Source organism: Ascaphus truei, chromosome 18 (assembly GCF_040206685.1).
Source record: "Ascaphus truei isolate aAscTru1 chromosome 18, aAscTru1.hap1, whole genome shotgun sequence".
NCBI classification, from domain to species: Eukaryota; Metazoa; Chordata; class Amphibia; order Anura; family Ascaphidae; genus Ascaphus; species Ascaphus truei.
The window spans coordinates 12,940,377-12,963,804 of NC_134500.1; the positions used below are offsets into that span (position 1 = coordinate 12,940,377).

At 46.6% G+C, this 23,428-nt stretch overlaps 1 protein-coding gene across 4 annotated transcripts in view; it reads right to left on the bottom strand.

Moving 5' to 3' along the window:
- Positions 1–23,428, bottom strand: part of PDE8A (phosphodiesterase 8A) — a 181,937-nt gene that overhangs the window by 76,791 nt on the left and 81,718 nt on the right. For 3 of the 4 annotated variants that reach the window (XM_075575585.1, XM_075575584.1, XM_075575583.1), the window contains exon 2: positions 6,658–6,714. In XM_075575585.1, coding sequence (XP_075431700.1) covers positions 6,658–6,714 — 57 coding nt within the window. The remainder of the gene's footprint in view (positions 1–6,657; positions 6,715–23,428) is intronic. The other variant, XM_075575586.1, reaches the window with a different exon arrangement.

Sequence of the window (23,428 nt, forward strand, 5' to 3'; positions counted from 1 at the left end):
TTGTATACCCTGCACCACGTATTTGATGAAACTTCACTTTGAACTTTGGTCAGACGTTATTTTTTTTTCCACCTGGACGCACGTCGCTCTGGACTTCCAGTCTCTGTGCTGGCGGAGAGCGCCCCAATTTCTAGCCAAACCGAGAGGTGATACACGCTCAAACTAGATAAAAATAGGGTTACGGTGCACTAGGGGTGGGGGGCGTAAACCATAACAAAGTCCTAGAGGATTCTCCAGAGGTGGAGAACTGGGCTTGAAGACCCCCATGGTGAGCACTCGGGAACGCAATATCACACACTATCAGTAATCAGAGATAGAGAGGGAGAATGGAGAGCTTAATTGCACTATGCACACAAGTACCAGAGGAGATACCATGGATGATGTAACATGGATATAACGGGTGTAATAAATGATTGGATTGGTCCCCTAATGAAAGCTGGTAAGCATGGTGGTAGGAACATAAAATTAATATTTAATGGTAGCAACAGATAAAATACTATGGGGACATTAAAATGTCTAAAAAATCTAGAGGTATATATCTAAAGCAGTCTGTGAAGGTACTCTACACTCCAAGAGATAAAGAGTATCTCTGCAGCCTCTATATCAGGCTATATGCAGTGCTGTGAGGTTGCTATGTTTTCTTAGGTGCAGCCAGAAGGGTTGTGTGATCACAGAGCGCCTGCAGAACAGTCAGTCTGAATACCGATCTGGATGAAAATGTTTCCAGTGTCAATCATTAGAACGGTAACTGAAGCAATGCTCGCACTGGGAAACGGCCCCGCGGAGGTCAGAGGTGCTGTTTGCAAAGTGGGAAGACCAGAAGATATGTTCAGGCAAGGCAACATATCCCTATTGCTTGTGGAGCACGAAGTGGTGAAGTGTGCACACTTTAGCAGATTAGGCAGTCTCTGATAAGATGACCCTGCAGTGAAAGTAGGTGAAGTCACCACCAAGACAGATAAGGCTGGGGCCATGGTGCCTTCTCCCGTGTGGAGGCGTGAGGTAAGCGGGTGCTTTCCCTGGCCATGGTGGAAGGGCCATGGGCATTCCTAGGGGCGTCACAGAGCTGGTTCGCCCTCAATGGGCGAACCGCTCATGTGACCCGTCTGTCGTGCTGATTTTAACTAATTTCTCATGCAACGCGCACCCCCTCCTGCTCCCGCGTGGACGCGCCCGCACGCCGCATGGACACAAACACTGCCTTAAGGCAGTCTGTTCCCTCAGCGTGCAGATGCCTCCGCACGGTCTGCAGTACCATGGCCCCAGCCTAAGAGTTATTAGGGTGATTGATCACGCGTTGGCCAGAAGAAGCCTCTTTGTCTATACTTATTCTCGTCTGAAGAATGTCCTGGAGATACGAGGGAAGGCTTGTGACGAAGAATCTTACCATTTCATCAACATAAATACGGCATTCTCAGTCAGATTCCCAAATCCAGAGACAGTCGTCAACCTGGAGGGTGAAATCTATGTTTTTTGGACTTTGGGGAGACTATAAAATGTGGCCATCTGTGGGGTTTTGCCAAGTATGAATTCGTATTAATGTTTTGACAAACCTGGAGGTCCAGACCCTATTTAAGTATGGTTATCAAATCCTTTCTAAAACGTAGGGTTGGATCTGTAGCAAGGACCTTGTAGCATTTGGTGTCCGATAATAATCCCATATTCTCCCTGATATGGTCATCATGCCGGAGGAACAACAATGTTGCCACTTTTGTCTGAAGGCTTGATGACAATGTCCAGACTCTCCTGGAGTTCTTCTAGAGCGGTTTGTTCATCTCATGTGTCGTGGTATCTTCTCTAGATCCCTGGTGACAGCTTTAACAAAAACGTCAATTTTAGTACCTAAATTCTAAAGGGGGAGTAAACGTTGGTTGCGCTCTGAGTTTTGAGAACGGTGCCTCCACAGGAGTGCGTTCCCTTTCCCCCAATAGGGCAATAGCATCTTGTAGATGCAGATACTCGCTGGCCTCTATACTATTGAGAGCTATATTTTTAAAATCCATTCTCATCTTTTTTAATAAAGAATTTATGCAGCAATAATTTATGTCATTGACCCACTCAAAACAATAGTATTGGGCATCGGTGGTTTGGGGCGTGAGTCCCAATCACAGTGCTCAATCCAAATCTGAACCTTTAGACAATAATCAATATAAGTCCACATATCATGGTAACAGGAAACTGTATCAGCCAGCAAGTAGAGTAATGAGACCCAGTGCTATATGAATGCAGCAAAAAAGACACTCAGTGTAATGGCAGTAGTCCATGTGTCATAATGGAATAAAGGTTAACATACCATTGTTGTATGGAGCTCGGCCATACCCAACCCTTGTGCTGCAGCACTATTCCAGGTCATCCAGTATCCCTGTGAGGGAGAAATATACTCACAGCAGGCTTGTTCCAATGCAGCGTGCAGCACGCTCAATATTCATGTAGAGGTTGAAATCCAAAGATTCCTGCGGTGCACAGCAAAATAGGGTAGAGGACCAGCAAGGTGTTGTTAAAAATCCTTTATTGAAACAGCATGGTACAGGGGACAAACACTCTGACGCGTTTCGGACTGGTATAGTCCTTAGTCATAGAGCTCTATGACTAAGGACTATACCAGTCCGAAACGCGTCAGAGTGTGTGTCCCCTGTACCATGCTGTTTCAATAAAGGATTTTTAACAACACCTTGCTGGTCCTCTACCCTATTTTGCTGTGCACCGCAGGAATCTTTGGATTTCAACCTCTACAATAGTATTGGGCAGTTGGTGAGAATGAGAGACCTTTTTTAAGAATTTTAGTGGGTATGAGATCAGATAGATTGATGATGTGGAGGTCTTGGGTGGAGTTATTGGTGGTCAGTACCTCCATCTGGATTGCCCCCTTTCTTATTGTCGCTGTAGGCCCACACTTGCTGGTCCCTTAGCCTCTCTAATCCCAGCCCTTCTTGTCGACCTCTTTAGTATGTGGGTGAACTGTGGCTTGGGGAGGGGGCTGCTCAAGGTCAAACTATGTATGCGCTGGTTCTCTATCTGGTTCGCTCTCACTTCCCGACTTCTCCCATGCGGTGGAGAAATCGTGTTGTCTTTGAATTTATCCTTTTTTTTTTTTGGCAAAATTAAAGCGAAAGATTCTACTTCCTAGAGAATCTCTGGAGTCTCTTGAAAATGTCTTTTGTTTTCGCTCTTTGAGTTCTGATTGATAGATTCCAATGTTATTGTTTTAGTCGTATTTCTAGGTCATTGAAGCCTGCATGTGTCTTCCATTTGGGAATGTCAACGAGCTGTTTTTCCATTTCCCTCTTTGTGGCTGTTCATTTCTGTTTCTCATAAGTGATCAAAAGTTGCATTGAACTTTTTGAGCCGTCCAGCAGAGTGGTTTCCCAGGATTTGGTAGAATCATCATCACTTATTAGGGGAGATGGCCCGCGATTGTCCTCTCGGTATCAAGTCAAGTCTCCGATACTTTTCGAGCCTGGTGATTTCCCACCACATTATAGATTGTGATTGTAAGAGACCTGTGCAGGGGTATTACTCAGGGAGACCGATTTGGGGGAAATTAAAAAATGGCTTTATTTATTTAGCCTGTCACTTTAAACAGTAGTTTAAGGCAAAACGTGATACAAAGAAACAAACATCTACTCCAATTTGGAGACTATAAAAACAGAACATGCCCAAGCTTTCTGACTGGCTGGATAGGCCAGCTCCCAGTCCAAAACACATAACATATTATAAGGGCATAATGTATATGAAAGTCTTATCTGAGTATGCTGGTCCGGCGTCTCCGGTTTCTCCAGGCAAAACTTCAGATGTAGGTGTTGCAGTCCTGCTGCTCCCTTGAACCTACTGGTGTCTTGCCCTCGGCACACAGCCCCTCTGTGTGCTCAAGACTTCCTCTCCTCTGTCAGCACAGTGTGTCTGTGCTGATGAAGTCTCTCGGTTTGTCTCCAGAGGGTTTTATCCTCCTCTGATTACCTAGGTGGAGCTGGTTAATTGACTTGCTGCAATTAACCAGCTCTCTGCTGGATTTCTCAGACCATTAGAGGCAGCATTATTTAAACAGGGATAAGACCCTGTTACAGTGATCTAGAGAGATTATCGAGGGAATGCAATAAGTTTCTAATGTCTACAGGAGCCACTTTCTCATTAGTGGTATTCGTGCCCATTTTAGATATTTTATTTTTCTTCACCTTTATCCTTATTTGATTTTTCCGTCACAACTTGTTGGTAAACCACACAACTCTAGGGCTATTACTATTGAGCTTTGAGTGCAATACTCACACTCTACATACACCACATAATGCTTTTCCATCACATCCTTCTATGTGGCAAGTGTGATATCTCTCTGAGTTCGCATAATTCTAAACAGTATAGCTGTATATTCCGTTATATCCAAAATACACACACTTGATTTATTTAACATTAATCTCTTACTGTGTTCATTGAGTGCTGGAAACCCCCACAGATTTTTACTTATATTTATAGATATAGAACAGGGCTCTCAAACTCAGTCCTCAAGGTCCACCAACATGCTAGGTTTTATGGATATCCCTGCTTCAGCACAGGGTGCTCACTCATTCCCAGCTTCAGCACAGGGGGCTCAATCAGTCCCAGCACAGGTGGCTCAATCTGTGCCATCTTCGGTACAGGTGGATCAAACAGTCCTAGCTTCAGCACAAGTGGCTCAATCAGTGGCTCAGTCTTCAACTGAGCCACTGATTGAGCCACTTGTGCTGAAGCGGGGATTTCCATAAATGCGGGCCTGTTTTCGGCCCTTAAAGCTGCAGTTCAGTCAATATCCTGCATGTGTGTTTTTTTTAATAAATCAGTTCTGTAGTAAGAAAAAATACTTTTAGCATTTTCTGTTTTTAAAAAAACAACTTTGAAAGACCAATTTTCTTGTATTCTATTTTAACAAGCATTTGCTAAGGCACTGCCCCTTCATGTCCTGTCACAAGCCCTGGCACACCCCTTTGTCAGCCCTGCCCTCCCTCTAGCACTTGTCAGTGCAGGATTGCTCATGAATATTCATGAGCTTCCACTGCCAGTCAAGCAGATTATAAACAAATCCCAGCTTTTAATATGTCACCAAATTTCAACCTATCAATACATGGAAACGAATTGACCTGCAGCTATACAGGCATACCCCGCATTAACGTACGCAATGGGACCGGAGCATGTATGTAAAGTGAAAATGTACTTAAAGTGAAGCACTACCTTTTCCCACTTATCGATGCATGTACTGTACTGCAATCGTTATGTACGTGCATAACTGATGTAAATAACGCATTTGTAACAGGCTCTATAGTCTCCCCGCTTGCACACAGCTTCGGTACAGGTAGGGAGCCGGTATTGCTGTTCAGGACGTGCTGACAGGCGCATGCGCGAGCTGCCGTTTGCCTATTGGGTGATATGTACTTACTCGCGAGTGTACTTAAAGTGAGTGTACTTAAAGCGGGGTATGCCTGTACAGTTCTTTAGCTAATTAGAGATTGCACACATAAAACTATTGAAGTAAAAAAATAAATGTAAAAAAAAAAAAAAAAGACTGAACTGCAGCTTTAAGGACTGAGTTTGAGACTCCTGGTGTAAACCCTAAAAAGACTTAATAGTGTTAGCACATAATGATGCTGCTATGTATCAACCCAAAAATGAGTCTGCCGCAGCAGGGATGTTTCATTAAGTACGTTAATAAAACGTATTGTTTTCACAGTGTGGCTATTAAAAAAAAGATGACACGAATACATTTCAATTTACTGAATAAAAAAATACACATTATTTTGTGTTAATTGAAATCAGGTATTCAACGTGATGTGAGTGCGTCAAACATAATTTCAAACAACGAATTATGCGTCACATTTACGAAGTCTTCAGACAACGCACATTTTATGAAAGATTGGATTACTTGGGTTTTGACACACAAATGTATTAAAATAAAATATTGTACATAGGTCCCAATGTGTATCAGTGCCTTTGTGTGTTAGTTTGTCTGTGTGTGTGTATTAGTGAATTTGTGCAGTCGGCTTAAAATGTCCAATCCCACATAGTCTGATAGTTGAGTGTCTTAGGGGTCTCTGAACGGGGAAATGTTTGTCAATCAAGCGTTTTCTTTCCCTTTATCCCACCTTGTCCTTATCAGAGAACTAATAGAGAGAAGGGGAGGTGGGGAGGGGGGATTCTGGCTGTACACGCGCTCGCTGATCACAGTGACATCACACAATGACATCACACAGTGACATCACACAGAAGGGAGCAGCCAGAGGGAATCAAACCCCTCCCAAGTTTCACTTTAACAAATAAAGAAAAAATACTTATAGGTGTCAGATTTGGGTAAAATTAAAAAAAAAAAAAAAGTATAAATGACGCAGATGAGGCCCCTTAAACGTGTCACTGGAATTCGTTCACTTTGGTCCTAGGAGGGATTGCCCCTTTAAAGCGCATTAGAAGTCAGTGGCTGTAAATGGCCAGGGGCCCCATTAACCCCTTGTTGCCAGGGTAACCCCTCTAGCACTGAAGAGGCTAACGTGCGCTTTCCGAATAATGGCCATGTCTGACTGTCCTGCCTCACACGCTCAGTGTCACCCTGTATAGACAAGCATTGCCATTTTGTAGCCATTTCAATCATTTCTAAAAACAAACACCTGACTTTGGGAACCGTGGATCTTTGGTCTGTACCTGAAGTTGATCTTGTTGGAGTCTCATGGGACCAAACTGCACATCTGTCACAGCTGCCTAAGAAGAAAATGATATCATTAACATTTGATAACTGTAGACCTGTAACATCATATTTTGTACCCAACATTTACTGCCAATAGGGAAAGTTGTTCAGACATATTCAATCAGTGGCCAAGTAGCACATGTGGACAAGGGAACCACGTTATTAAATCCCGCAATATTTACACAGTAGATACATAGGAGGAAAAATGACATTTTCACTTTAAGGGTGATTTAAGTCCTGAAGTTGTTTAAACACCTTTTTCCCGCCTGCTGTGTAGAAATGCCATTTGAAATCCTGTATAAAAGCTGCCATATAGTGTCAAAGCGCAGGGTCAGGCTTCCTGCAATGAATCTTTCATTTACAGTACAAAAAAAAGGTACATAGCACAGAAATTAGCTGGTACATTGTATCCTCCTGCAGAAAGAGCGAGAGAGAAGCCTCCAGTGAACTTTCTCTGGGAGGGCTCGCGTAGTAGTAGAAAGGAAAATAATTATTGGTTCATTATAGCTCTCAACTGGGCTGAGAGTCGCTGTGTGGAAAATGAGAAGCCCGAGTTCCCTCTGTGTGCCGGCTTCCACCACTGCCGGGTCATTTCTGGTCACTTCTGCATTTCAGTGTTGCTTTCTCAGCCCCGGCTCAATAGTCACACCTGTGCTAATAGCACATCGCTCATCGGCAGCTGGGTAGAAAGAAACGGTTGGGGTTTTTTTTTTTTAACCCTTCTGATGCCGAATGAAGACCGCATTGCCGGACTGAACCCTTCAGCAAACATCATCATGTATTATTGTAAGGATTGTGACAGATGAGAAATACAACACAGCTTAGGCCGTGCCTATAGTGCCGTCGTTGGCGACGGTGACACGGCGGGTGACGTCACCCGTCGCCACCGGTGAAAGTTATGTTTCGCCGGGCGGCGGGGTGGCGGGATTCCGGCAATTTGATTTGTTCAAGGGCCGTCACGTGACGCGACGGCCCTTGAAAAAAATCACATTTTGCCGGCTTTAGATTTTCGCGACGGCGCTCCGTCGCTTGTCGCGTGCACTATAAGCGCACGCGGCGGCAATGTATGTTTTCGGGCGACGTCGCGTCACCGGCACTATAAGCGCGGCCTTAGAAGACATACATAAAACGAAGAGGACACATACATAGATATCCCTTTTGCTGCCCCCCCTGCAGCTACGTTGTTAAAAATATAGTAAGAAAGGAGGACATTGTTCAGAGGACTTCATCATCTCTGCAATAATTATCTACATGTACAGTATATGAGGGAAGTAGGCTAGAAAGGTGGAAATGTCTTAGCTGAAAGAGTCTGGTGGAAGGGGCCCAGCCAGCCATGTCTATTGTGACCCTACGGCAGCCGGCTTCTAATCAGCTGCTCCCCACCCCGCTGAACAATGTGTGTGTCTCCCTATGATGTTGACTGATAGCTATCCTGTGTGCAGAGGAGACGCACAGGAGAGGAATGAGAAGGAAAGAAAAAGGGCGAGTGGTCACCTGGCCACTATTCTATAGAGAGCTTGGGCCCATGGAAGCGCAAGCCACAGGTTCGCTTGTCATTCAATTGTTAGAGGAAGAGGAATCTTTTATTAGTTAAGTACCCATGGAGTTGCATACCTCCCAAAACACTCTCACACTCTCTCACGCTCTCTCACGCACACACACTCTCACGCACACACACTCTCACGCTCTCTCACGCTCTCGCGCACACACACTCTCACGCTCTCGCGCACACACACTCTCACGCTCTCGCGCACACACACTCTCACGCTCTCGCGCACACACACTCTCACGCTCTCGCTCACTCTCGCTCACACACTCTCACTCTCGCTCACACACTCTCACTCTCGCTCACACACTCTCACTCTCGCTCACACACTCTCACTCTCGCTCACACACTCTCACTCTCGCTCACACACTCTCACTCTCGCTCACACACTCTCACTCTCGCTCACACACTCTCACTCTCGCTCACACACTCTCACTCTCGCTCACACACTCTCACTCTCGCTCACACACTCTCACTCTCGCTCACACACTCTCACTCTCGCTCACACACTCTCACTCTCGCTCACACACTCTCACTCTCGCTCACACACTCTCACTCTCGCTCACACACTCTCACTCTCGCTCACACACTCTCACTCTCGCTCACACACTCTCACTCTCGCTCACACACTCTCACTCTCGCTCACACACTCTCACTCTCGCTCACACACTCTCACTCTCGCTCACACACTCTCACTCTCGCTCACACACTCTCACTCTCGCTCACACACTCTCACTCTCGCTCACACACTCTCACTCACACACACTCTCACTCACACACACTCTCACTCACACACACTCTCACTCACACACACTCTCACTCACACACACTCTCACTCACACACACTCTCACTCACGGTCACAAACACTCTCACTCTCGCTCACACACACTCACACTCTCGCTCACACACACTCACACTCTCGCTCACACACACTCTCGCTCACACACACTCTCGCTCACACACACTCTCGCTCACACACTCACCCCATATTTCAGGGAAGATTCCTCTCTGGCGAAATACAAACAAAAATCACTTTGTCAAATCTGACCAAACAACTTTTCAGGTTAAAAAGTTCTAACAAACTTTTTTGGGGGGAAATGTCACTTTTTTTTTTTTTTTTTTAAAGTTCGAGCGAAACATCTCGTAAGACGAGTGAATGTGGACCAGTTTACACATCTCCAGTGATAGCGAAGTTTGTTAACGCCCCCAGGAATATTGGGACTAAACATTTCTCATCTGTGTTTGACCTTGGTTCCACCCAAACCCAGCAGTTCAGATAAATATGTTTAGTCTCCAAAAGAACGGGGAGACAATATGACTCAGAAATGCGAAAATAAAGCGCTTTGGCTTCACAGACGATCTTAACGCCAAAAAGCGTTAACATGTATGTTCAGGTCGGGACTGTTGAAAAGGAAGCACAGTATATATCTGCTGCCACTGAATCCTCCTTAGGCTGCGCTTACAGTACCTGCGACAGCAATAGCGACGCAACGTCGCGTCAAAACAAATGCATTGCCGCCGTCGAGTGCGCTTAAACTGGCGCAAATATTTGCTCCGTGTTTGGAGCGAATTACACACATATATATATATATATATATGTATGTATGTATCTCCCCCCCATCGTTGCTATGTGACGATCAGATAAAAGTGGTGCCATTTTGGGGCAAAATAAACTGCATCAGATGTATCTAAGAAATAACTCTATCTGGTCTGTAACTGTTACATAAGCCTATAATATACACCTTCTCTAACTGTGCATGCAATGTTTTGTATATAATCTATACCCTGTTCATTTATGTAACTGTATTTGTAACTATGTATTATTTGTCATATTAACTATGCCCGGGACATACCTGAAAACGAGAGGTAACTCTCAATGTATTACTTCCTGGTAAAACATTTTACAAATAAAAGTAAATAAATGGTTACGTGATATTTTTCTGACACACATAGGGTGTAGGACGTTTACCGCAGAATTGCACTCTACCGTCGCCCTCATAACTACGCCCGAATGTGGGTTATTTAAAGGCACAACCACACGAAGCACCAAACTTAACGTTTAACGTCGATTTGTTCAATAAGTTTGAAAAAGCTTTTGTCCCAAGCCCTCTCTCAGGGTAAGAACCTGCACGAGTCGCCCGATTTCCGAGGATACATGATGTGGTTTGTTCATAGTAAACAAAACAAAAAAAAAGGGCCTCTTCTCCCGATATCTCGTCTCGTTCTGTTACAGAAGATCTAGTATCCATGGAAACGTAACTCTCCACAGACGCGGCTCTCCCCGCAGACCGTTCCTTCATAATAAACAAGCCGACGGTAATGACACTCTTAAAACAGGATATGTGGGGAGTTATTTGATAAACAAGTTCTTCAATTAGGGATGAATGATCGTGTAAAACATCCTCACGTTTACAGGCTTTATACAGAATGTGGATCTTGTTTGCGCGCTCTATTTTGACACAGCACAGCTGTACCTGAGCTGCAAACACATTATGTGCAACACAAATGTTCTTGAACCACGAGTGCAGTCTATTAGTATATCTTTAGCCCATCATAGCTTCGTAAAAAAACAGCAGGAGTAACTCGGCTCTGGCAAAACAGCAGAGCGACTTGTGCCAGGGTGGTGAAGAAGCCGGAGGCGCTGGCATCTGATCTTACGTCCAGGATAGTCCGGGGAATGTTCACCACACGCGTCCTGGCATTTTTCGGGGTTATTGAAATACCTACCGGCCACATCTTTACCAGTAAAGCCTCTTTCGGGTGCAAGCGCTCCCCTTAAGCAGGGGGTGGCCAACTCCAGTCCTCAAGGGCCACCAACTGGTCAGGTTTTCAGGATGTCCCTGCTTCAGCACATTTGGCTCGATCAGTGGCTCAGCCATTAGGACTGCATCACCTGTGCTGAAGCAGGGATATCCTGAAAGTAAGTCTGACCTGTTGGTGGCCCTTGAGGACTGGAATTGGCCACCCGTGAAAAGCAATCATGGTCTTGGTGGCAGTATCTTCCTTAAGGAATTGTGCAGGGAAACGGGGGGGGGGGGGGGGAGCTAGGGGAGATGATTTCCTAGACCGTGAACCTCCCAGGAATTTAAACGGGAATCAGGGAAGTTGGGGAGATTTGCAGCTTTTACTTGGAGTTGGTACTTTTCTAAGGTTAGATGATATGTGTGGCTGTGCCAGTTACTGGAGTATACACCTCAATACAAAGTGCCCTATTACTAGTCATCTAAAAAGCTATTTTTACAGCTTAATAACAGACGCATAAACTAATCGTTGGTGAGAACCCATAAGAATAATAAGAAATACTCATCTGTATTGTTCATTTCTGCTATGCAATATTGGCCTGGTGTTATTGGACTAGAGCTTAGTTACTGTCAGGTGCCTACCCAACAGATTACTGGAACATTTAGAATTAATATTGATCTCATTATTTATTCATGTTATTTGCTTACCACTCACACATTTACAGCACTGTACAACAGGGGACTGCAGAGTGAAAGATTGGATAAAATTAACTCATTATTTACAACAACAACAAAAAAACGGCATTACAGATTACTCAGACAGAGAAAGGCAAAATTTCCTATTTGGGATTTTCACCGTGGAAATGGAACATTTTGCATCGCGAGCCAACGCAGCGCGAGCGTCCACTTCCAAATTGTGGCAAACTTCTCCTGCGTCAGAGCGCAGACACAAAAAACTAATCGCATTCTGCCATCGCCCTCGTGCCCTTCCACCGCCCGTAGAGAGACCGCAAGTGATGGAAAGGACACTTGTTGATTATTAAGCTCAACTGGAGGATACAGGGTGGGTGCCATTAATTTTTTTTTAAATGTAACCATTTAAACAAGTTTCTGCGAGGAAACCTTGCCTGTGAGCCGTTGAAATGTAAGAAGACACTCGGCATTAGAGAGGCAATCCGAATGGGCACTTTGTTAAAAAAAAGAAATTGCTAACAGGATTGAAGCAGGGGGACCCTGGGACTGAACCCCACTGATTTCAGCTCCGGGGACCCTGCCGATTCTAGAGATATTTACCTCCGTAGGAGGTACCGGTAGCAGGGTCCAACATAAATGGCGGCGTTTCAAAGCTCCTGTGTTCTGCGGGCCAATAGGAAGCTGTGACATCATCCGGCGCGGCTTCCTGTTGGCTCACGTGACGCGGGAGATTTAAACTTTGCCGAGATACCAGCAGTCCCTTCCGAGGTATGTATCTCGGGAAGCAGGGGGTCCCCGCAGCTGAAATGAATGGGGTTCAGCTCCAGAGACCCCCTGCTTCAATAAAAAAAAAAGAAGCCAAAACAGATCGCCCTCTTGGATTAGTTCTTTGATATATATAGTAAACTACAGGCATACCCCGCTTTAAGGACACTCACGAGTAAGGACATATCGCCCAATAGGCAAACGGCAGCTCACGCATGCGCCTGTCAGCATGTCCTGAACAGCAATACCGGCTCCCTACCTGTACTGAAGCTGTGCACAAGCGGGGAGACTATAGAGCCTGTTACACATGTGTTATTTACATCAGTTATGCACGTATATGATGCTTGCAGCACAGTACATGCATCGATAAGTGGGGAAAAGGTCATGCTTCATTTTAAGTACATTTTCACTTTACATACATGCTCCGGTCCCATTGCGTACGTTAATGCGGGGTATGCCTGTATATTTATTTCAAAACGTTCCTGTCAAAATGAATGTCTACAAAGAAGCATATGGGCCCTTACTTACTAAACAGCGCTCAGCGCTGAGGTTCCTTACCACCCATTCCAAGTGACCTATGGATCAGCATCGTTTAGTAAATATGGCCCATGGTGAACCGTTTGAGTATTAAAAATGGCCAATGTGTACAACGCGGGGAAAATTATTCGGCAGAGAACACCCAACCGTATTTATTTAAGTATGCTGCATTAACTTTACATCCTGCCTGCTCTGTGCATCCGCCTCTGTGTATCTCCATGCAAGTCGGGGAGCTGCTTCCAAAGGCCACGAAACAGGAAATGGGGTGGCACTACTCGGCGAGCACACGTCAGCAGAGAGTGATACGAGAAGTCAATCGCTTCCTTGCAGCAGAGGACAAATGGTGCGGGAACCACTGAAATCCTGAGCGGTCTGCTATATTTGTAAGAAATGTCATGTGTCCGTGACAATGCTTACATAGATTCCCCTTAAAAGCAAAAGGAAGTCCTCCAGTTCAACAGCGCTGTGCATTTTGTCACTAAGAAAAAGATGTCTTGCGAACCACTTTGCAGTAAGCCGACGGTCAGTCTTCATACAGTAGGCTAATATGGAAACGTTCGCTGCGTCCAAGTTTATTTCCCTCGTCTACTTCACATGCTGAAGTTCATCAAAAATGACTGGTTGTGAAGACAGAATGGCTCATCTCAATTAGTGCCGTCAATCGATTTAAAACGTCCCAAATGATATGCCCACGTCCACGAGAGTGCTACCGACCCAGTAACCAAACGGCTTCTAAATCTTTAAAAGCAGTGGTAGGCAACTCCAGTCCTCAAGGGCCACCAACAGGTCAGGTCGAAGACTGAGCCACTGATTCATCCGCCTGTGCTGAAGCTGGTACTGATTCAGCCACATGTGCTGAAGCAAGTATATTCTTAAAACCTGACCTGTTGGTGGCCCTTGAGGACGGAAGTTGGCCACGCCTGCTTTCAAAATGTCAAGGCCACGTGAGACCCACAGACTGTTTTGATGCACGTGGGAAAGAGAAAACGTGACGCACTGAACCACACAATGTGGTACATTTCATTACAATCTTTGTCTAAAGTCTTAACCGATCCTAACTCCTCCTTTTGACACCTAAATCGCAAGCACGACCAAAAATTGGGGCAAATGCCTTCATATAGAGACACTAAATGGCAAAAAAATTAAACAATTATGCCAATTGCGCTCGTTTTATTCCAGATTTGCCTTGGTACATAGATACCGATGTTCATTATCATGCCCCAACCTGATTAAGGGAATAAAGAGTCCCCTATAAGCTTTCAAAAACTAGCCCATAAACGGCTTTAGCTAAAGACTAATTTATATTCACATTTTGCACCACTCTATCAGCAAATTATTACAGTAAACCAATATACAGGATTGGGTTTCTTCATTTCAAAGGAGCGATCCACCCAAACTATCCACCACCACTTTTTTCTGCAGGATTGAATCGGAGAAATCCGCAGAGCTGAACCGCACAATTTTAAGCTCCGGGGTTACCAATATTACTTCCTGGTTTTTTAAACGGGATTTAAATGGCCGGCCAATGGAGAAGCTACAACTGATGATGTTCCAGCTTCCTATTGGCCCAATATGTGACAGTAGCTTTTCAGGTATGTGTCTCGGAAACCAGGGGGGTTCTCAGAGCTTAAAAATTTGGTTTTTGGCTCAGGGGGAACCCCGGGTCCCACCCTTTAAAAGGAACTAGGGGCAAAGAAAGGAGTTCAGGAAACTGTGGTGTATATATATGTAGCCCTTTTTGTGAACCGGCCGACCCACCCAATATCACATTGGCCCCTCGTGGTCTAACCGGCCCCTTTCCCTGCAACACACCTGCTCTAAGGGACTACTGGTACTGCATAACCTGTGTGGCTCCAGGAGATCTGAGCCTCCGCTAGCTGGGAGCCTGGGGAAAAACCCTTACCCTTACTTGGTGCAGCGCCTCCACTTACCCAGGATCCCCCGTGAGGAAAGATAGCCCTGAGTAAGAAATACAATAACACTTATAGATAAACAATACTAACTCTTTACTTAACACACATATAACACATTACATAACATAACCATAACCAGATGCTCTACCCGCATCACATCAACCCAATGTCTGGTGTACCCCACCCAGTGTCCTGTGATCACCCCACACCCAATGTCTCGTAACTCCTACGGAGGTCGTGGGTGACTGCGCAGTCACTATTTAAGCTAGGGCCCAGTTGGTGCACTTAGAATATGGAAGATACCTTCCGAGCACTCCGATGCTCGGGACCGCAACACACTTTCTTCTAAAAGGGTCAGACGTCCGTCTGATCCTATTCCAGGTACTCTGCCGGTGGACCCCAACGAGGGTCCCACCGCTCAACGGGAACTGCAACCGGACCACGGCAACACCAACCGCGTGGGAACAGCAACCGCCGCCATCCCTATCACTAACCACTGCTAGAGCGACAGCAACCCTAACCTAGGGCCTGTCCCTGAGGAACCGCAACCTGGGATGGCTTGGGGAAAACTCCTAGGGCCTGTGGACAATAACCGCCCCCCTTCCCCTAGCTACCCAGTCTAAACTGTATCTGCTAATCCTAGCAGCCTAACCCACCTGCAGCCAACATTCAGCTTACACTGTCAGCCTGCAGGGATTCACACCGTGCACACACACTGCACGCACTGCGCACAGCACATGCAGCGACACACACCCAGACAGCTGCAATCACACACAGCCACCCGGATCCCGCAGCAATCCCACTGCTAGCACACCGTGCCTCTTTGACAGTGCCCACAGCACTCTCCGCTGTGGCACTACCAAACCAGCACTTCCCACACTCAAGGGTCACCTCCCTAGCTAAGGCGTCCCTCCTCAGTCTAAGGCGTCCCTCTTCAGTTACCCCCTACCCTTACCCGGGAATTGGGGCCTGCCTGGGGATCTAGGGAGAACCCTTACCTGATGCAGGAGCCACGAGCTCCCTGCACCCTTCCTACTCCTTCCTCTGCTCCTTCCTGACTGCCTGTTGCAAAGCCCGGGAAATGTATCTCTTTTCCCGGGCTGAGCTTCCTTCAGCCCTATTGGCCACTAGGGAGCACCTGACCTCTGCCTCCCTAAGCCTCCTGGGAATTGTAGTTCCATGGGGCTGCCTAAAGCATTGGGGCCGCGTGCGCGCTTCCCTCGCGCATGCGCGAACCCCTAATGGCCGCCTCAACCTTCCTGTCCTCTTCCCTACTCTCGCGCGATCTCTCCCTAGCCCTGGAGTCCTATCGCGCGCTGGCCGCCTCCTGCGCATGCGCGAACCTACGCGCAATGGCGGCGCACTCTCCTCAAGCCGCCGAGCCGGTGGCAACGCGATCGCGGCCCTAGCGACGGCCCGATCGCGTCCCCGGCAACCGGCCTGCACCGCTCCCTGCACTGGCCCCCACCCTCGCGAAGTGCCGGCGGGTCCGTCAAAGCCTCCGGCGGCACCCGCTACCGCACGGCAAACGCGGAGGGGGGCCAGAAAGAGAAAATTTACATCAGGGCTACATATATATACTGTATGCTGGGTGATAATGGTGAAAGGCAGGGTTGCAGACCTGTCTAACATGTGAATGTGCTCACAAGTCATCTTTTTATTTGCTATATGCAATAAGGTGGAGGTTCCTTGTTGCATTTTTCACCCACCATAACTTAAAACGTGATGGTAAACCCTACAGCCTTGAAAATCTGCAAAGCCAGCAGTACAACCAACCTCACACTGATGATACCCATTAAGATTGACACATGTCTGCGAGTGGTTTCTCTGGCTTTGCATCTGATTCCCATGCTGTGCTTTAAAGCTGTGTTAACAACGAGCATTAGCTTACATGGGCTCCATGTAACAATGGTTTTTCAGGCAAAAAGCGACACGGTGTGCTCATTTCCATGTCATTTCCCAGAATCCCTGAGCTGCAGTGGAAACACTGTATGCTGGGTGATAATGGTGAAAGGCAGGGTTGCAGACCTGTCTAAGACATGTGAATGTGCTCACAAGAGATCTTTTTATTTGCTATATGCAATACAGTGGAGGTATATATATATATATGTATATATATATATATATAATATATATCTATCTCACAGAAGAGGAGCCAGTCTATGGAATGTGTCTCTGATAGTGACACTGAACACTAGCATGCTTTGTATCCAGAGTTGAAGTCTATTCTGAGGCCCTCTTCAGTGCCAGAAAGCCCCTACTCTTCAATGTGCTAAAATGACATTGGAATTGCTCTTTTTGTGCACATGAATAGTGTATTCAGCTTGAAGAAAGCATCTGCTCTTACACAGTTCTTCTCCAATGATGTCATTTGCCTTTCTTTCCCCTCCACTTCGTTAATTGATTACTAACCCATATCCATTAGGAAAGGTCAGACTGCGGTAATGTATCGTTCTAAATGCGTCGAAAGTGGAAAGAATCTGAAAACAGTTAAATTCCGGCTAGACACAACACATACAATTATTGAAAGCTGCAGAGGAGCTGTCGGGTGCACTGCCAACATGGAAGCATGGAACGGCCTTATTTGGACACGATAACATTTTGCTTAAGTCTGATTATCAATACTGCCAAGTGTCCCGAAACTTTTAACCCTTTGAGTGCTCCACGACGCAGCCGCTACGCCATGGACTTTCTTCGCTGTTTTTTTTTTTTAATTTCCTACGGAGATCGCGTTTCCGGCACGCAGGGAAACGGAAGTGGAGGACTCCTCTTCCATTTTCCGCCATCGGTGGTGTGGCCCGTCCACGTGAACGCTCCACGTCGGGAAGGGGTCCGTGGCCATCTGGAGCTGCCGGCCGCTCCGGCAGTCCAAGGGTGAAAGTGTTTTGGGAAATGTGATGAAACGGTGCGCACGAGTCAAAATGAGCAGATGCAGCAACCGTGGCCGCTCCCGTTAACGTCAGGCGTTGCGCCAACGCTGCCAGCAGCAGCTCTATTGAAAACATTGGCTAAGGAGATAACGTACGTGTTATTTCCTGGTAACAGGGGTACGAACGCCCACTACATCTGTATGTTATTATCCGAGAGTAGTGGCCACGTGGTTAGTATTTATTTATCCAATGTTTCAGTCCAACACCGCAGACCTTTCTGACGGTGAACAAACAGTGACGCCTCACAGACGTTTAAACACCTTTTGCTCCCACACAGAACAGGTGGGACCATAAGGGTTTTTTAAAACGTCTTGTGTGTGGGACCGAAACGTTGGATGAATAAATACTCACCACTTGACCAATATTTTGCTGCTGTTTTTGCTTAATTTCTATGTGATTTCACCATCGAGTTTTTTATATATATATATATATATATATATATATATATATATATATATATATATATATATATTGCTTGCTTGCTGCAGTGGAAGTGCTGTGTGCTGGGTGATAATGGTGAAAGGCGGGGTTGCAGACCTGTCTAAGACATGCAAATGAGCATACAGTAATATTTCCATTTGCTATATGCTTTACTGTGGAGGGTTTTTGTTACTTTTTTTTACCCACCATAACTTAACCAAGTGTGGTAAAACCTATCCTAAGCTTCATTTTGCAAAGCCAGTATAACCAACCCCACACTGATGAGACCCATTAAGGTCGAAACGGCTGTCTGTGGGCGGGTTTACTGGCTATGCATCTTAACCCTGGCTGTGCTCATAGCTGTGAAATGCAGCAAGCACAACCTTACAGGGGACCATGTTATATGGTTTTGAAACAAAAGGTGGCACTGTGTGCTCATTTGCATGTCATTTCCCAGAATCCCTTGCTGCAGTGGAAGCACTGTGTGCTGGGTAATAATGGTGAAAGGCAGGGTTGAAGACCTGTCTAAGACATGCAAATGACCATAGAGTAATATTTCCATTTGCTATATATGTTTGTTGAGTTATCACAGTAGTGAAACTTGTGATCATATTGCATGTTATTCAAAGCAGAAAACTTTTGGATACTTTCACAATGAAGTGTTGAAGGAGGAAAAGCAAAAATAAAATGGTGTAAGTGGAACTGAATCTTTAAAAACACTGGATTACGTTTATATATGCCAGGGGTGGTGGGCAACTCCTGTTTTCAAAGGCCACCAACAGGTCAGGTTTTCAGGATAGCCCTGGTTCAGCACAGGCCAAAGACTGAGCCACTGATTGAGCCAACTGTGCTGAAGCTGGGACTGTTTGAGCCACCTGTGCTGAAGCAGGGATATCCTGAGAACCTGACCTGTTGGTGGCCCTTGAACGCTGGAGTTGCCAACTTCTGGTATATACGCATTTAATTCTCTCAGTGTCAGTAAATGCAGTGCTTGTAACATTAGCGATGTAGCGTATCCATTGACTGCTGATGATCTTGTATCTGTTGTACATTCTGTGTGTGTTTCTTCTGCTTCCCTAGCAACAAGCACAGACAATTCCTAGCGGCTTTGGGGCAATAAATCAGTGTAAAGCGGGATCCCACAAAGAACTTCAACTGAGCAACAGGAAAAAGACAAGAAGTCCAAAACAGCATGGTGTAACGTTACCACTGGGGAGAGTTCCTAATCTCACTTATTTACAAATCCTTCGCTTTTACAAGGATTCAGGAGGAGTGGAAATCCTCTCCGGGTGATACGAGATACGCAGCTATCAGCTTTTAACGAGCAATAAACAGTATGTCCAAAACTCACTCTGATGGTTCAATATACAGAACATATTATTCATTCCCAAACTGCTCTAAGGAGCTCAAGTTCTTTTCTACGTTTGTCAATAGGAGCAAAAGCCTTATAGATTTCAGTCTGGCTCTCAGCGGAGAAGAAACGCAGGTGTGGACCATGGGAAAGTTGCTTGAACGGAATATATAATCTATATCTATATTTTTGAAACCATTGTATGTCCCTGTGTCTAGGGGCAATCACATTGGACCTTTGGCCCGTCACTCCGCCTCAGGCCATGAGATGGCTCCCTTGGCCCACCCGCCCCCCGCACACCCCTCATTGGCCGGTGTGGTCTAACAGTATATATACACACATATGTCTCCCCCCTCCGGATTGCTCGCCCCCCCGGATTGCTCGCCCCCCACGGCTCTCATTGGCCGGTGCGCTCTAACCCAGGGGTCCCCAACCCCTGGCCACACTGCTGCTGCTGCTGCCTGAGGTGAGGAATTGCTACTGCTGGAGGAGGGGGGGTGTTTGACCCCCCCAGCTCCGTTTTTGATCCCCCCAGCTCCATTTTTCACCCCTCCCCCAGCTCCGTTTTTCACCCCTCCCCCAGCTCCGTTTTTAACCCCTCCCCCAGCTCCGTTTTTAACCCCTCCCCCAGCTCCGTTTTTCACCCCTCCCCCAGCTCCGTTTTTCACCCCTCCCCAGCGCCGTTTTTCACCCCTCCCCAGCTCCGTTTTTGACCCCTCCCCCAGCTCCGTTTTTGACCCCACCTCCCGACATACACAGTGACAGACACACTGACACACACAGTGACAGACACACTGACACACACACTGACAGACACACTGACACACACAGTGACAGACACACTGACACACACAGTGACAGACACACTGACAGACACACTGACACACACAGTGACAGACACACTGACACACACACTGACACACACACTGACAGACACACTGACACACACAGTGACAGACACACTGACACACACAGTGACAGACACACTGACACACACAGTGACAGACACACACAGGGACTGACACACACAGGGACTGACACACAGGGACAGACACACTGACACACACAGGGACAGACACACTGACACACACACGGACTGACACACAGGGACAGACACACTGACACACACAGGGACAGACACACTGACACACACACAGGGACAGACACACTGACACACACACAGGGACAGACACACAGTGACACCCCCCTTTGCCTCCTGCCTCCCCCCCCCCCGCCCCTCGCTTCCCCCCCCCCTCCGGCTTTCCCCCCCCCCCCCGCCCCTGCCTTCACCCCTGCCCTCACCCCTGCCCCTGCCTTCCCCTCCCGCCCCTGCCTTCCCCCCGCCCCTGCCTTTCACCCCCCTCCCGCCCCTGCCTTCCCCCCGCCCCTGCCTTTCACCCCCCTCCCGCCCCTGCCTTTCACCCCCCTCCCGCCCCTGCCTTTCACCCCCTCCCGCCCCTACCTTTCACCCCCCCGCCGCCCCCCGCCTTTCACCCACCCACCGCACTCCCACTTCTGCCTTTCACCCACCCGCCGACCGCATTCCCGCCGCATCCCGCCTCTGCCTTTCAGCCACCCGTCGCCTCACACCCCTGCGCCCCACAGCCGCCGCCCTCACTCAACAGACACCTGCCGCCTCTCACCCACCTGCCACACTCGACACACACCCGCCGCCTCCCGCCCCTACGCACCGACATCACTGACCAGCCGCCTCACACCCTAGCGGGACTCCCACCCACAGCCAGCACTCCACTACCCACCCGCCACCCGTACTGAACACCCACCCGATGCCTCACACCCACTCACACCCTAGCGGGACACACACCTCAAATTTTTACATCACTTGTCACCAAAATATACATTGTACTGTGGTGTGTTTACAATAAACCATTTTTAAAACAACAATATCGTATTACATTTTCTTCCATGTTTCTTTTCAACTATTTATAAATAATAATACCTATTACGGATTTACATCCCGGGCAACGCCGGGTATATCAGCTAATATATATAATTTTTGGAAAGTTATTTGTCCGTTTGCTATGCATTTGGATACCTCTTAAGACTGGTTTTGAAGGATATCCCTGCTTCAGCACAGGTGGCTCAATCAGAAGCTCAGTTGAAGACTGAGTCACTCGTGCTGAAGCAGGGATATCCTGAAAACCTGACCTGTTGCTGGTGCTTGAGGGCTGGAGTTGCCCGTGCAGGCTTTAAATGCTGCTGGCAGGGAAATTGCACCTTTAAATAGCAAATCAGTCATATTTTTAAATAATTAGAAACTTATTTCAATAGTTCTACCTTCAATAAATCATAAAGTGTGTATAAAAAAGGAGGGATAGAAAGGTTTAAATCAGCAAAACGTGAAAAATCCTATTTTGTTTTTTAAATAAATCTGTTCTGCGGTATTAGACAATACGGTCTGCATTTTTTAAAAACCTCCTAGTGTCATTTTTAATGATTTTTATAATGATCATGAACTGATCATTCTTTGGTTTCTACAACGGATTAGAAAGTCATATCCACGTCATCTCTTGAAACAGGCTCTGACACACACCTTGTTGAGTTCTGCCCTTTGGCAACAAAGTATCACAAACAGATCTGTTGCTGTGTTCCAAACAGCAGACTGCCTATTACTCTGAAAGCTGTAACAATAATGTGTTACACTTAGTATTATAATGTGACATATCAGCTGCAGCATTTCACAGGCAGCAGCACAAAGTTAGAAGGCGGCCATTTCGTTCGGCACACAGTCAGGATTTGTACAGATGTATAACCGGAGCACCAAACGATTGCCAGCCTAGGTAAGAATGTAGAATTATACATGGTCACATGTTTTACATATAAAAATAAGGGGGGGGGGAGAGAATGGGGAAGTATCGCTGCTTCCAGTCTGCACTAGTATAAATAATCACTGCCAAGAAAGGACCATTGAGAATTTGAAACAGTTACAAGTGTAAACTTTTTAAAACAAACGTAACACTTTCCCCCAACATCCATTAAACCTCAGGACTGTATAAAGGGCCATATTTATTAAGCCCAGTGGGCATTAAAGGTGCCTTATGGCTTAACACAGTTTAGTAAATCTTTGCCCAAATGTTACAGAAAGTATTACAGACACATCATTAATAAACAACGCAGAAGGCTAGCAGGAGGTCACCCTAATTACGAAGCTTTTGATGCTGCCCTTGGTCCCCCTATCTTACATGGATGTGCTCTGCCTCGGCAAATTAACGTCAAACAGCAATTTGCAATCAAATTGTCGTAATTGCCCACACCGAGGAGGACACGTTTGGCAAATCCAGTCTTCTACATTTGAGCTCTATTTAAACCACCCCAACCTCCTCCCTCCCACGCTGCCAGAAAGGACGGCAACAAAATACAATGACGGCCCTTCCCGTAGTGAAAGGGGTAACGTAACTTTATAGTGCGGTCATGTGCAAGCAGCAGACCGCGGCCACCGCCATTTTCTTTTTAAAAACTTGCTTCTTGCCCTTTCCAACGCCGTTTTGATTTTTAAAACGCTTGGCGTGCCGTTCCCGAAGATGGAAGCGTTTGAAATATTACGTGGGACTTCAGCATGCAGCTAAGCGCATGTCTAAAGCGGTCGGTGTAAGACAGACATCTGTGCTGAAGCAGGGATATCCTGAAAACCTGACCTGTTGGTGGCCCTTGAAGGCTGGAGTTGGCCGCCCCTGCGCTAAAGTAACCTCTGACATTCGAGATGAATAAAATCAGCATTAAATATGAGTTACATTCTTAGAGGCTTCTGGAGGGTATTGCTACTTCCAAATAGCAAGAGAAGCAATGGAAATGTATTGCAGTGCCCCTTTG